The following is a 16277-nucleotide window of genomic DNA, read 5'->3' on the forward strand; positions in this document are numbered from 1 at the left end:
TATGTGAGATTGCTGGCAACACAAAGCTGATATTTTGAGGATCCAAACAGGTTCAGTGAATACTTTAATTTTAATAATTTAAAATATTAAAAGCCAAGATTTGATTTAATTTTTAAGTGACACGCTGCTTACAGGTCTCCAAATTGAGGACAGCTATCTTAAAGTTAATGTGATAATGTAATGGAACCCATTTTAAGAGGAAACTTAATCAAACGTATTAGTAATAACAAAACCAAAATATTTTTTTCTTATTCAAATTAAATTTAAGATTCCATTTTAATTTGAAATATACAGTATAGGGGAATGAGATTATTGAATGACAAATTTAATTCTTATTTCTTTATTTAACATTTATTAGTGCTCAATGTCAAATGTAAATGTAATGCATCCATTTCAACCACACTTTCCAATTACAATCCATTTGTGTTTTCTATTTAACAAAAGGCACGCATGAAAGCTAATTCTTGGCCTTGGAATTGGTATAGCAAAATAAACAAATATTAATAATAATCATAAGAAGAATATGAATAAGAATAAGTTAAGGTTTGAAGTTAAGGTTTTTTTTTTCCAGTGCTTTTAACCGCTCATAGTCTTTTTCCATCTGAAGAGGAAAACTGCATACACAAACGCCTAAGGAGGCATCATACATGTGTCGCCTCTTCTGCTTGTCTCTCAGACAACACTGAGGGAACACAAGACCCAGTCGCCATTTGCCACTGGTACCTAAATACATTGTTAACAGTCGGTTGATAACGCTCATGAATTACCACTTTGTTTATCTGATACTTGTGAGGAAAAGTAACCGGTGAGCATCAGCTTTCACACAGAATCTTTTATTCTGCTGGATTGTCTGAACAGAGCGAGGTGAGTGATTTTCATGTCATTTCACTGTGCGTTGATGAGAAAGAATTTGTTAACATTTTTTCACATTCAGCGCCATTTGCAGACAGGTATACCTAGCGCCCCCCTTATTGTTCCCACTTTCAAACGCACTGGTTTCGTTAGGAAACGGCGTTGCAGGAAAACCGGGAATTTTGTGAAGAGTGTTTGAATTAATCTTCCATGCTTAAATGTATTGCTGACGATAAAGGGGCGCTGCAATGTGAACGAGAGCACATGCGATGTAAACAACGATAAGTTACGTATTTTTGTTACAGAATTAACGTATTGAAAAGATAACATGTAACGACTTTTGTAAATGATTTGGTCTATTGGTCGTCCAAATCATCACCGCCTTTTTACAATGCCCGTAGCGGCTATAATCAATCTCCATGTTATGCAGCAATGATACAGTAGGAGCAGTCGTGAGTCGGTTTCATCTGTTTATTCCAGAAGGCTATGGCACTAGCAATGAGAATCTTAATTTTGTACAACAGGCAGGGGCAGTTCTAGGGTCAGAGGAGATCTGGGTCTTTGCCCAGAAATCTGAAGCATGCAGTCATGCTTTGATCTATAAAAAGGCCTATTGCAAAGCAGATAAGATGTTATGTGAGTAAGAGTAAATAATAATAATAATAATAATAATAATGACTATTATTATTATTCTCATCAATTAGAGCACACAGTTAACTTTCAAAACACAGCCCAACATATATTAACACAAAGATATATTTTAAATAATGTATAAAAACTCATCCCTGTTTGGACATTTTATTTAACTCAGTTTCACAGTACATAAAGGTCCAGTTTATTTAAGGGGATCTTTTTGTAGAAATGGAATACAATAATCATAATTGTGTTTACCAGCCTTTGCTTGTTATCAGGTTTCTCAAATGACATTAACTGTATACTTAAGTTAAAATCTAATAATAATCATGTTAGTCATCTAGGTCAGTAATGAATGTAGTGTGTGGATTGAATTGTGTGTGCAATGCGTGCAAACAAAACACAAAACCCTAACCCATCTAGCTGGTGGAGACCTGGGAGGAAAAGATGAGAAACAGGCTAACAAGCAAGCCACCCAAATAGGCTCAGGTCTAAACTAACCAGAGGCCTGTACTGTCAAGCAGGATTTTGAGTTAGAGAGGTATTTTCAGCTTTAACCCTGTGTTTTCAGAGTAACAACGGTTGTTCACCACTTACTGGGGTACATCGCCATGGTAACTTATGCTGCACACAGAACCTGCTCCTGAGCAGGTTATGTTTGAGATAACAGATCATAGTGTATAAAAGCACACTTATTGACCAATCAGTTCTCTTGGAAAATTATATCACCATTTATAGAATATCCAGCAGAACTTGTGGTGTGTGGATTGTGAGAGGGTCTCTCAGGAGGGCAAGCATGTTCAGAAACTGGAATTGCCCTTTGGTTTTCCCTGCTGATTTTTTATTACAGATATAGCTTTTGTGAACTACAAGTCACTCAGAATTGCTGCCCCCAGCTGGAGGCTCTTTGGCTGTCAGTTGGCTGGGATCCAGTTCCCAGCCATTTTCCAGAGTCCACTCTCCTCCTCCTACAAAAAAATCTAGATTCCACTGTAAACACTGTAAAATTCATTCAGTTGCAGGGTGTCACCATGACATGGCACTTTCATCACAAAAACACATTCACACATACATGTGAGGCTTACAGTACAGTGTAGAATTACATTTCTTCATTTCAGCCATGGTTTGGACAGTATGTCTCCCAAACTTGCAGCAGGTGCTGGAACTTTAGTACAGTTTTCTACCTGCCTAGTCGTCAATAGTTATTATTTATATATATTTAACAGCATAAACCCTGAAATTTGCCCTCATATCTTCACCTTAATGACTGTGAAGTTCAGGATATCATTTTAGACACGCATCCCCAAAATGCAGCCGTATTATTATCAATATATTCCCAACTACCAGTATTCATTTATCATCACATTAATTTGTTGTAGTTGTTGTTGGTTTCAGTACTACTATATCAACAATGACAGTGAAATGGGTTTGGATTCTCCATTCACAAAACACAATTTTTCTGAAGTGGGTTTGTGTTTATACCTGTTAGGGAGTTGTGGAGGAGGGGAACCTGTCAGGATGACACAACGCCCATTAAGTGCAAACAAAAACTGCTAATATGTTTGGGAATGTGAGAAAGGAATGTGAGAAATAACAGGCAAATTAAGTCAGACTATTTTTTTTTTAATCTTACTTTTACCAACATGCGTATTTTGGAGTGTATTTAATGGAACACAATAGTGATCATGGTCAGATGTACTTGTGCCCTAAACAATGGATAGTGTTATTATAAGCCTATTAAATTACACATTCACACAGTTGGCGGCTTTTTTCCAGCTGTCCTTCCTGCAGTTGGTAGCAGCAAGCAGCATTTATTCGTATTTGTCTATTGTAGTTTGCTCTTCATTTGTAAAATATGCTGCTCTGCCGCCGTACACCTGGCCATGCTCTTTTTTGGGCTATATTGGGAAAACCTGGCATTACTTACCAAATTGATAACCACCGTCATTTGACCACTTGTTGTGATAGATTTTGTTAGGTTTAGTGAAGCCAGATAATGACAAGAGAATATTGAACTTGTTTCAACAGGCCCGAGGTGCAAGTAGTTTCCTGATCCTCTCTCCAACACTGCCCAGTGGCTCCTAAGACAGGAAGCTATACCAACCTCATAAGCAGACGGCAGAGAGAAGGATGTCTAAAAATGTAAAAATATCACAACAATTTAACTGTTGAGGATACAATTCTGAAAAAAAGATCTATCAACCTGCTTTTCTTGAATGCATTGTCAGTTATTTGTAAAATTTGTATAAAGTTAGATGAAGTACAAAATGTTGTGCATACAGTACAAATTACTGCAAGATATCGAAGCAGGCCTTCTCAAAATCTGGACCTCAGTTGGCATCTGGAATGAACAGCAAGTCAATCCGGACCCAGCCTTTATCATCAGCTGGCGGCCAGTGGGTGACAGAATATTAATGAATTCGGAAAATGCGCATTACTTGTTACTCTATGTGCCACTTTAGGGATAGTCACAGAGAATCACAGAGCTTGTCTATAAGGCGCGAGACATTACTTGGGTTTCTTTTCTGTTGTTCTGTTGCATTGAGTCTCAAAGTATTTTGGTTGTGTCCTGGGGTGCTGAAGAGGAGTTGTTGTTGAGATAAGGAGTCATTCAGTGGTAATTGAAATGTGGGTTTATGTATTGAGAAATGTACCCAATTAATAGTTCCCGGTCTACAGAAATGGATACTCACAGAGAATCACAAAGCATGTCTATTAGATGCAAGAGGCCTCCTCTGTTGGATTGTTTTTTGTTGAGATAAGGATTCATTTGTAGTTGAAATGTCGGTTTTGTACTGAGCAATGAGTGCCTCCTTGGCATAGCATTCACTTTAAAAGAAATTGGAATTATTAAACAGTAATAGGCTAATTAGCACTATTTAACAAAAAAAAAAAAAAAAAAGTCTGGCCCCCATAGAAAAACTCTCGCCCTTCGACAAATGTAGTTGAGGACCTCTGCCATACCTCGCATTATGAAAAGGCTACAATATCTTATGAAGTGTAACATTTTCTAGTTTGAAATAGATTTTCTATTCATCAATAAATTGCTAGTGACGTTAAATATAAAGTGTAGCTGGAGATCATTCCCAGTGATCCTGTCCCCAGATCAATGTGGTCTTATTATTAGCTTATTTCCATCTTGTTCACAACCTTGTCATGGTGACGTTAACTGCTGGACAGAGTGTTATGTGTTGTTGTTGCTGTTATGTGTTGTTCACACATTAGCATTACACTGGAGAATTTGCCATCAGCTCCTAAATCACAGAAACAGAATGTGTCTAATTTCCTCTAGTATACAATAATTTGTGTTAATGTAGCTGTAAGAATATGTCAGAAAGTCAGAAATAAATATGGACTGCAGAAGCCTTGTCTGCCTTGGTTTTGTCTTGGCCCAATCGCAAGACATGATGCTAATTAGTTTATTAAATATTATTTGGTTATCACCAATTGTATTGGACCTCTGACCTTGAATCAAAACCAGAGGCAGACTTTTGAGTAAGAAGTTTGAGAACCGCTGATTAAGAGTGTCTCAATTTTGAATGATATGGTGATATGAATGAAGACTTGTTGAGATATAGATGTTGATAGACTTTGGAAAAATACAGTGACAGACTTCTGAATCGATCATTGATTGCAGTCAGGCAAACTTGTGTCAAAATTCAGTGGATGTGCTGAAAAAGTTTCAGCTCTGTGGGGTGTAAATTTGGAATGTGAAATATCTAGAAATTTAGACCCACACCCACTTTAGTCTTATTACCAAACTTTATGCATGGACTGAGTCATGACCCTAGATCGTACAAGCCAATTTTCGTATGTTATGGACATTCATTTTCCTCTCAGGATGAATTGAAATAACTTGTGATGCCATGACTTTTCTAGGTCTAGGGCCACCATTAGGTCAGCATTTCAGTTTGTCCAATACTTTGTTTTATGACCAGTACCTGCAAAACTAGTGACATTCCCATCAGTCTCAGCTGTACTGAAAAAGCTATGCCTACATACAAACTCAAAGAGTTGCTAAGAAGGCTGTAGATGCTAAATCATGTTTGATATGGCATATGTTTTCCTATAATTATTATTTTTTAAGAGTAGCTCATGGAGTAAAGTACCATAACTCTTCAACACATTGTAGATTTGCAACAAGAGCACACAGCAGGTGTACATATCAACTCTGAACATCTTTGGAAATGTGATGAAATTAGGAATAAGACTTGGCAAATACAAATTTTGGTATTCTCTTTATGACATGGGTGCAATCAGCCACTCAGTGTGGATGTTTGTCATTGCAATACTTTGATGCAGATTTAGATACAAATTAAAAATCGGAATACTTTTCATGATGAAAAGAACACATTCCGAGGATAGTACAGCCTCTAAAAAGTGCTTTGTAGTTAACTGTGGCAAATACGATTGTTGTAGTGTTTTTTTTGCCCCCATTTCAAAATGTAAGCCTAAACTGTAATTGTCTTTTTTCTTTAATTTGATATATCTCAAACACACGCTGTCTGCTGTGTAGTGTCTTGACGTTGTTTGCCTCCATCACTATCACCAATGCCTCACTGACTCCAGCATCAGTATCTGTCAGCTAGTTAGCATTGCGACCCTTTACTGGCTGCTCCCCACACAGATGCTCTGTTAGGGCTCAGCTGTGTTTAAGGGTTTGTTTCTTCACTTACATCTTTCAACAAATATTCCCTGCCTCTGATTTAATCTAGGCCAGGCAGACTGGCTCAGGCTGGATTGTTTCCAGAGCTTGTGCCAGCTGACCGGCCCTGGTTTTAATCCCACACAGGCCCGATTAATTTTAAAGCTGCTTTCAGTCCTTAAGCTCACTTTCAGCACTATGACACAAACTACCAGGCAGTCAGAAAAACAGATATGTTTAAGTGTGTTTTTACTGTTACTTTTCACAAATACTTTTCAGTTTAACCTTTGAACCATACCATTCTGTGTCCAAATCTAAAAATCTATTTGAACTTAAAACCCCAGAAATCAAGTCAAGGTTTTGGATGTCTTGGTGCTCAGTGTTGAAAGATATTTTCCATCACTTGAACGTCAGAAAATTGTCTGACTGAATATTAATAGTATGTTCACTGTTTGGTCTTTGGTGTGTGAAGGTCATGTGCTCTGGTAGATGGGTAAAAACAGAATGTGATGTTTTGCAACTCATTGAAATCCCATGTTTAATTGAAAATAGCAATAAGACAACATATGTAGCAGGGCTCTCAAGTTTTGAACTGAGTTCACAGTGAGATTTTTGCAGCAGCGGCGGGGGTGGGGGCTGGGGTGGGGACGGGGGTCTGATCTGATAAACGACACATAAATTCGTACAAATAAAAATATTTATTTAATTCAGCATTTCTTATTGCAGGAGTGTGTGTGTGCGCGTGCATGCGCTGTATCTGTAACCCCCACCCCTCCTGCTCTGTGCGTACACACAGAAGCCACCACACATCATATAGTTGACCAATCACGTGCGGCATGAACAGAAAAAAAGTCGAGAAAGAAAAAATAAAAAACAAAGCGGCTGCCACTGTGGCTCCCAGGCAGGAGCCAACTCCAATCGTTCACTTCGAAGAGCCAGCTCTAAGAGGCGTTTCGTTCGCAACTGACATCACTAAATCCTCTACCTGTTCCTCTGGTATAAAAAGTAGCGGCGCAACTTGGTGGGCGTTATCCTGGTAGTTTCTCTGCTTGAGAAATACAAGGTGTGGTGTGTGAGCATGTGAACGGGTTGAAATGCTTTTTTCAACATAAACATGTTTTTTAAAAGATCTATGTAACTACACATACAACATAAACAAATAAAATGTCCTCTACTGTGTTGTTGAGCTATTCATTTGTATCAGCTAGATTTCCTTTTTAATCAATGAAAGTGACGTGTACAGAGTTTCCAATTGGTGCCGGTCCACATGTCCTGGAAGATTTCAATGTCATGGACTAAAGGAACTCCACTCAAATATTGTTTGTTTTTTGTGTTTTGGTGTCCAATGTAAACAACACTTTTTGAGATTGGTCCCATGTTGAATGAGAATGCTGCAGCCAGCAGCCATGCAACAAATTGCAACGTGTGTCTGCACACGTTACGGTTTTCACCATATGTTTTTGGTTGGACTCAAAGATGCAGACCAGACAGAAGGTTAGAAAAAGAACACAATTTATTAACAATAAATAACGTAGATCAAAAGGCGCACTCAAAAGGAGTGGAGAAAAAACTAAGGGAGCTCCGTTGCGACGGGTCTGAGGCAAAGATGTTCACAAGTCTTTTTTTGCAAGTCCAAGTCAAGTCTGAAGTCTCTAAAAAATAAATCTCTCACTTTTCTTCTTGTTTTAATGAGCCTTCTATCATCTGCTGCTATTCGGTCTACTAAGAATGCTACACAGCTATATCTAAGAAATTCAAAGCATCTACTGTATTATTATCCCTCCTTTATCTATTAGAATAAAGTATCAGTGCTGATTAGTTGTTTGTTATATGATCACTTTAAACAGGGTACTGCAATGTAATATGAAGAAAACACCCAATGAATGATTTCCTTGAAAGGAAACTGTATTCTTCCAATGTGAACATACAGTTACAATATATCTTGCCCCCTATTGTGCAGGCTCAGTCGGACCATAATAAGAATAAAAATGTAGAAAATGTTACACCTCACCCTGTCAAAGGCATTGTAGGCATTGTAGGAATGTAGATAAATAACGTTACCCAATAAACGTCATGTTAACGCTGCTCCATGCAAATAAGTGTGACAAGCAAACTAACATTCACTCATCTATTCAGATATTCAGTTACAAAGCCGGCAGCAAGCTAAGTTAAACATAGCTGATGCTGAGCTAAACATGTTTGCTAACCGTCCATATGCGTTAATGTGACTTATCCGAGTGAGTTTTCAGGTGCCTGATAAAATTTGATGTGGTTGATCTAGCGTCCTTAATCTTGGTACGGCAGACTTTGCAGTCAGAGCTTCTTTTGTTGGTGTCGTCTTGTTTGAAGTTTTTATAAACAAATGAAATTACAAAGGGTACAGCAGCAGCTGCCGGTGTGTCGGTCGCCGTAGTGTCATCTGAGGTACTAACTCGAGTCTGAAGTCTCTCTGTGTGCGACTCGAGTCTGAGTCGCAAACTCGAGTCCCCATCTCTGGTCTGAGGCAAGGCACACGCTGGCGCAGCAGGCAGACAACTGAAACAGAAAAACACACCTTGAGTGGTAAGAGGAACATTAGCACACTCACCAGCAGAGGAGACAGAGAATTTGTTACTCACAATAATGAAAGACATGATCGCACCAGGAATCAGGACTTAGGAGAAAGGAGACGGGAGTCAGGAACAATCTGGCAACAGGTAGGAGAGAGCTCTCCCCTTTTAACCTGTGCCTAATTCAGCGTCATGCGCATCAGGTGCGCTCCTGAGAAGGCGGAGCTGGCCAGGTGTAGAGACACACCCAGCTAGACAGACAGGGAAAACAGACAGACAGCATCCACACTGGGGAAATGGAAACAGGAAACACAAGGAACAGACAAGTCTGCAGGATCATAACACACGTTCAATGTACTTCCACTAAAAGTGCTTGTTTTTTGCCACTGACAGGCTCAGATTGGCTCTGACAACGTTGTGGAGATGATCCCTACAGAGATATACTTTTTTATTTAACCAAAAACAGCTGCTGTACTGCTCTCACCAAAGCCACCAGACTCCATTTGCAGAAACACACTTGTAAAACACACTTCATTGAGACTTAACAGAAACAAAATAAAGTTCACCAAAACCTTCTTGCTTTGTCTTTCACTGTTTCAATAATCACCACCAAGTCTGGTTTCCTTGAAATAAGTTGATTCACTGAATCAGGAGAGGAGTGAGAGAGAGGTAGGACATCAGAGAAGCAGCGACAACGTGTAAAGTTAGATTATTTTCACAATTATTTTTTTGATCACAAAGATTTCAATAAATTGACTTCAACAGACTTCAACAGATTTTCCTGATAAAAATTCAGTCATTAGCGGATTACGGAAACCCTCATTGTGTGACACTTGTCCACAGTGCAGTGGCATTGCCCCGCACATTAACAGTCACCACGGCAGTACTGCCTGTTTTTTTTTTTATGATTGAATACTAATTTTTACAGTTGAGTATCTGTTTTGTTTTGTTTTTTTAGTACAGTTTGATTATATATTCAAACTTTGTTGACTGGAAAAATGACAGTGGTAATATGAAGGGAGAGGAGCAGGGCTGGCAACATTTGTTAGTGGTAGATGGTGGACGAACAACTTTCTAGTAAGGTCAGCATAAGGCCTCACTATTTACCAACTGAATTCTTTCGTGTTATCCATGTTTTGTTGTTATAAATATGTTATATTCCCTCCTATGCAAACAGTGACTTGTCTTGTGATCATCCACTCGGATACAAGCAGGCTGCAGAAACAACACCTGCTTGCCATCCTTCTTATTTCTGGTGACTTAAGTCATGCCTTTCAATCCTTCACTCTGCCCCCATTCACTCAATATGTTAAATGTTACACCAAAGACAATAAAATGCTGATTTTTTTATGCCAAGACAGGCATGTCATTCACACTTAATTATCACAGTATAACACCAAGTAAGTTTAACTTCAGGGATATCAATCTGTCCATTTAGGAAGCAGTGATTGTGACTCTGTTACACCTGCTTTGGTAAAAAAGCGACAGCAAAGTGACAGCAGGTGCAATGGAGAGAGAAAAGCAACACAACCCCCAAAAAGGGAATGGTTTTGCATGTGGTGGCCACAGACAATTGCTCTCTCCTTATTCTTCCTTCCTAATTCTACTCTGACTGCTGTTAGGTACCAGCATTAAATCCTCAGAGCGATTGTCAGACCTTACGCTGGTGCAGTGGGCCCTGGGTTCCTCCTGGTGCAGGACAATGCCCGCCCTCATGTGGCCAGAGTGTGTAGGCAGTTTTTGGATGATGAAGGCATTGATGCCATTGACTAGCCTTCATGGTCCCCTGACAAAAAATCCAATTGAGCACCTATTGGATGTTATCGGTGCTTTCAATGTCGCCAAGTACCGCCACAGACTGTCCAGTAGCTCACTGATTCCCTGATCCAGGTCTGGGAGGGGATCTCCCATGACACAACCGTAGACTCATCAGGAGCATGCCCAAACATTGTCGGGAGTGTGTACAGGCACGCAGGGGCCATGCACACTACTGAGTCACATTATGAGTTACCGTGATAAAATTCATACAGCCTGTGATCTTAATTTTTTACTTACTTGATATTTTAGTTTCCATTGACCCTTGTTACATAATTTTGTTCTCAACAAATTAGAAAATGTACATCAGTAAAGATTTTCAACTTGAACATATCAGTCATCTCTTTTTAATTTTTATTGTTTTACAATAAACCTCACGAATAGATCATGAAATAATAGTAGTAGAATACTGCAGTATAAATATGCAGTATACATAATATACGTATACACTATAGTATTGCACCATTAAAATTACACATGTTGATTATTATACTTATGAGGTACAGTAATGCAGCTACTGACAAAGATTAAATAAGTTAAATAAGTCCAGAAATTCTGGGGGCCAGTCTACTGACTGAGAGTAACTGACGGAGGAGTTAAAAGTTAAAAGTCTGTTGGCATGTGCAACCCTCAACCTGCTGCCCCAGGACACAACAGCAAACAGGAAAGCACTGGCCACCACAGGCTCATAAAATCTTACAAAATCCTCAGCATTGTCCGGCAGATGCTGAAGGACCTCAGCCTTCTCAGTAGGGAGAGAGAACTCTGGCCTTTCTTGGTAAAGGGGTTCAGTGTTCTTTGCCCAGGCCAGTTCACTATCTATGTATGCTTCCGGGTAGTTTTAGTCCTCTACAATTTCCACACTGACAACCTGGATGGAAACAGGGCATAAAATGCCTTTGTCCTTGTCAGGTCCACAACCAGCTACTTAATCTTTGTAGCGCTGCAGGTGGTTCTGCTCACATAATGAGACAATGTTCCCCACCACAGCCTTCAACACATGGTGTTGCAGATGCACGTATTGCGGTCTGCCAGTCAGGTAGTGTCCAGGACAGAAGGGAATCATCTATCTATCGCTTTTCACCCAGTAGATGGTGCTGAAATTACTGGAGAAGTACAAAAACTTGACCCTTACAGTGCTTGCTAGCTCATCCAGGTGGGCATAGGGGTGGCCAACTTTTTTTAAATGTGTCGCTGGCATCAAATTCTAAGTGAAGAAAAAGGACCCTGGCTGTAGAAGACACATTTGACAACCTGAAGAGCACCTAGTGTTTAAAACCAGTCCTTATTGCCAACAGCTTCAGTAAGGAGTATGCGTTCCAGGCAGATGACGGGTGCTGTGCTATCCGAGATCAATGAGAGTGAGGAACAGTCAGTTCTTTATTTGAGTCAAAAGTTGCTGCCAAAAGAGAGGAACTGTGCCACTGCAGAGAAGGAGTGCCTAGCCATGAAATGGCCCCTGGAAACACTCAGATACTAAATGCTTAGAAGAATGTGCATTGTAGTGGCAGATCATCCTCTGTTGGATGAATGACAATGGATGGCTAAAAGTAGAGACTTACAGCATGGTAAAAATTGATGTTGATTGATGCCTGATGATTAAGCCTTTAGCCTTTTAGCTTTTCTATCATTCACAACCCGGAACTGTAGCAATGGTAACACAGATGTCCTGTTCTGCTGTGATCATCATCATAAGGGAAACTGAAGCAGGACTTCGGGAAGGCAGAAGAAAGGGAGCAGAGAGACAGGAAATCACGCTGCTGGAAGGAGCTGGGCAAAGGAACTTTAAAGAGACGGTGTACATTTAGGAAAGTACCTTAATGTCTAAGAAGTGTTCAAGTGGAAGAAGACACTTGAACTGACATTTTATGTTGAGAACGTTTTGGAATTCTGCTGAGTTTTTAAAGACTTTTTTTCTCCTCCTGAATGTTTTAAGTTCAATATTGGACTTTGGGTTAAATTAAAGAAAGTGTCCAAGTTACTTGTTAATAACTTGCTTACTGAAAACTTTTGAACCTTCTATTTTTGCCTGTTTTATCGGTTATATTGCACTGTCCCGCCCTATTCATCCTTTATGACCTTTATGACATTACAATATTTTCAATATTACCTACAGCAGGCAGCATTAAAAGAGATTAAATTTTTTGTCCTGAGGTAAAAGCCAGTTATTTCTGTTTGATGTGCTGAACGGTATGAACTGCTGTGAACTTAGGACCTCCTTTAGGGGCCTCTTGTGGGCCTTGTGAACAGTATTAACTGCTGTGAACTTAGGGCCCCTTGTGGGCAGCTATAGCTTTGGTGGGAGCTCTTGCCTGCCATTAATTGCAGGATTGGAGATTTGATCCCTTTCCTTAAGCAAGATGCTGAACCCCAGCAGTCTTAAACAAGAAACTGAAAGTAATTCCCAAATATTTGTGAAACTTAGAACAAAAGCATCTGCTGACTGTATTGTAATATGCTTGTGTCATTGATCAAGTAAAATAGCTGTTGTCAGTACCCTAACTGTACTGATTAGTGCATCCTTAAAAGTTAAAGAGGCAGTTTCCTTGTCATGAGCAGCACTAAAGTTGTAAAAAAAAAACCCCATACATATACAGTTTCTCTGGATGGAGCTTGTAGGGGGCCTGAGAAAATAACTGAAGTCATGTCATCAGGGCTATTTCTGCTTTGGCTTGGAGAATTCAGATTTTTAATGAGTAGAATGTGTTACAAACTGGGGTCATGGACTTAGCTTAACTGCTGCTTCAACTTTGACAATTCTCTTTTTAATCTGTCTTGCATGAATCCTCCAATTTCATGAAAATATAATATTAATGTACTGGAGTACACCTTTAAAACAAAATTGAAAGCATAAAATTAAAATGTCACACCTTGCTCACAGAGACAGTTCAGTTGAAAATTCGGTTTCATATTCAGTTTTCTGTGATTCAACATTGTTGCTCACTAGGGATGGGAATCGAAAACTGGTTCTTGTTGAGAACCGGCTCCCAGTGTTTCAATTCCTCGGGATCATTTGCCAATTTTTCAAACGATTCCCGTATTAATTCAAGTGGGCGCGAATGAGGTTGCGCATTGCACGTTATGTAGCTTATGTAGCTTACGCAAGCTATGCAACGTGCATCGCTCGAAAACAAACGCTTGAAAGTTTGGTTACATTTCACGAGAAAGAATGACAATAGGGCAACTTGCAATACTTGCAAAGTGGATATTTCATCAAAGGGAGGAAATACTACCAATATGCAGAAACATTTGCACACACAGCATGCGAAAACTTTGAATGAATGTCGCGTTTTCGATCTGCTCCGGAGTGAATCTCAACCCAGCAGCAGCGGCAACGTTAGCACGTCCTCTGCTGTTAAGCAGAGTAACTGCAGGTAACTAAGTAACTAACACTGCCTATTATGTTAGTGCCATTTGCCTCGTAAAACCTGCTATTACTAACTGTTAACATTAAATGAATGCCTTCTCATGCATTACATTTAGATGACCATGACGGGAGACAGAGTCTGGCTGGCTAAGAGGCTGGCAGTACTCACTCCAGTTCACGTATACCTCTAGCTTCCGAGTGGATCAGGAGATCCAGCTTTACAGAAGCCTGCCCCCCATCCCCTGCAAGGATAACGCCACCCTATGGTGGTGGAGCAAGAGAATCGCTAAAAAAAAAAAAAAAAAAATCGTTAAGCAGAATCAATAATGGAATCGAAATCATAAAAATCTTACCAATTACCATCCCTATTGCTCACTTGACTAGACTGTGTTTTGTTAATATCTTTCCAGACTCCAAGCCTGGGCAGACAGACCAATTACAATAAACCAATAATAAAACCAATAATGAAACCAATAATAAACAATATAGCAGTCAAAGACCCAATTTTCATCTGTTATTAATGTGATCTGTTTCTTTAACTAATGCGGATTGGCATATATACCAGCCAATTTTGTCTTTTTAATCTTGATTCTGTCCTCTATCTCCACAGCTGTTGCCATGACAACAGACGAGGCAGAGAGTCACCAGACAAAGCCGAAACAACAGGAGGAAGCCGATCAGGACGCCAGGACACCCTCACCGGAGGAGGAGCAGCTCCAGCCTCGCAACCGAAATTCTGCTGGCCGTGGCCTCTCCCGTCTCTTCTCCTTCCTAAAGAGGCGCTCACAGTGTGAGAGTGAGGCGGGGGACAAGGAGGACAAGGAAGAAGATGAAGCTAAAGCCCCCATCGCTGACCCTGAGCCTGAACTGAGGACAGAGGGAGAGGTCGCCCCGGATCAACACTCAGTGAGCAGTACTGAGGCACAGGTCAGCCTGCATGCTGCATTGCTGTGTCTATAGTACATCTAACACACTTTTCAGACATGGGATAAAATACATTGCTGAAGTTGTTGAAGTAATGACCACTTGTCATTCAGACTTTTCTGTTAATGTTCCTTAAGTCCAGGGAACCCATAGCAGACAGCTATCCTTACATCTGGAAAGCCGAAACTCCCTCCTAACATTTGTGAGCTACAAAGCTGCATGGCTTCACTCTTAGAAAATAAATTGTATCCTTGTCTGTCCTCTGCATAGTCACTCAGTAGCTTTATCAATTTGGTAATTGTTTGTCTTGGGGAGTAATGATAAATCATTCTTTTTATGTTGACAACTTGCCTCATGGTTACAGCTAGGGGTTCCAGAGCCAAGGCAAACAACAGTGGGCCTAGTACCCTGTTCAATACTAAAATTACTTGACCTGAGCCCATTATTAATTACAGTAAAGAGACACCCCCAGTCCAAATTTATGAAGCACTGAATAAAGGTACGGGCATTCCAGCTGATAAAAAGCTTTCTCTGCATCAAGAGAAACCACCAAGGCTTTGAAACTGTAGATTTAGGAATGCTGAATGGCAGTGAGTAGTCTCACATTGTAAGAAGGCTACCACCCTCAAATAAAGAGCATCCTTCTTGCAATTTTAAATAATGACTTTGACCAGAATGGTATCAAACTTCTTAAAATTCTACATTGAAACCATCAGGGCTTGGTGTTTTGTTCTTAGGGAGTAATTTGAACAGTTCACTATGAGTTAATGATACACACAAGTCTTCTCTCTGCTCTTCTCCTCTTTTCTCCCAACGTGTCCTTGGAATCTGAGAGTGTGAATCTCTTTACTTAAATCTGTAATCTGTGTCAAGTGCAGTGATTTTAGAAGAGGGAACCTCTAATTTCTTAAAAACTCTGTCAGTCTTTTTGTTGAAGGAGGCTTCAACACCTCTGAGTACTTCAGTTAGTTAGTTATTCTTTCGACCTAACCGTCATCCTCCACATAACTCAGAAGTGGAGGCATCTTGTCTGTCATGCTGGCTTGACTGTTTTGGAGGGAATTAACTTCTCCAGCCATAGCAGACTTCACTGTGAGGGTGATCTTTCTTTGAGTGCTTGGCATTATCCTTCTTCTGTATGATTCTGGCCCCTGATTCCTGTTCCCCTGTGCTGTCCTATGTCTGATAAAAAGGCCAAAAACAGTAGGGCCCGGACGGCAAGATTCTCAACCGTTCGCCTCACATGACTCCCACCAATTTCACCGTTTGAAGTTATTAGAGCACAAACTATTGAATGACAGGATGTTAGGATGGGACTCTCGTAGGGCACTGAGCAGTCAAGACTCCAAGGCCAGTGCCCGGCACATAAGGTCCAAGGAGCCTATTGTTTTTGTAGAGATTATTATTATGTTTCTGCTGTGGAAATATATTTTGTAGTTAGTTGAGATGCTTGAAAATGCATGAAACTTGGCACACACATCAGAACTGGTGA

General features: G+C 40.0%; 1 protein-coding gene across 10 annotated transcripts in view; it reads left to right on the forward strand.

Moving 5' to 3' along the window:
• Positions 1–674: 674 nt before the first annotated feature.
• Positions 675–16277, forward strand: part of epb41a (erythrocyte membrane protein band 4.1a) — a 102330-nt gene continuing 86727 nt past the window's right edge. For all 10 annotated transcript variants that reach the window (XR_013078403.1, XM_076754384.1, XM_076754390.1 and 7 more), the window contains exons 1-2: positions 675–864; positions 14472–14788. Coding sequence is in view for 9 of the 10 variants with exons in the window: in XM_076754384.1 (XP_076610499.1) it covers positions 14480–14788 (309 nt within the window). In the remaining variant the exon portion in view is untranslated. The remainder of the gene's footprint in view (positions 865–14471; positions 14789–16277) is intronic.

This window comes from Chaetodon auriga, chromosome 17 (genome assembly GCF_051107435.1).
Source record: "Chaetodon auriga isolate fChaAug3 chromosome 17, fChaAug3.hap1, whole genome shotgun sequence".
Taxonomy (NCBI): domain Eukaryota; kingdom Metazoa; phylum Chordata; class Actinopteri; order Chaetodontiformes; family Chaetodontidae; genus Chaetodon; species Chaetodon auriga.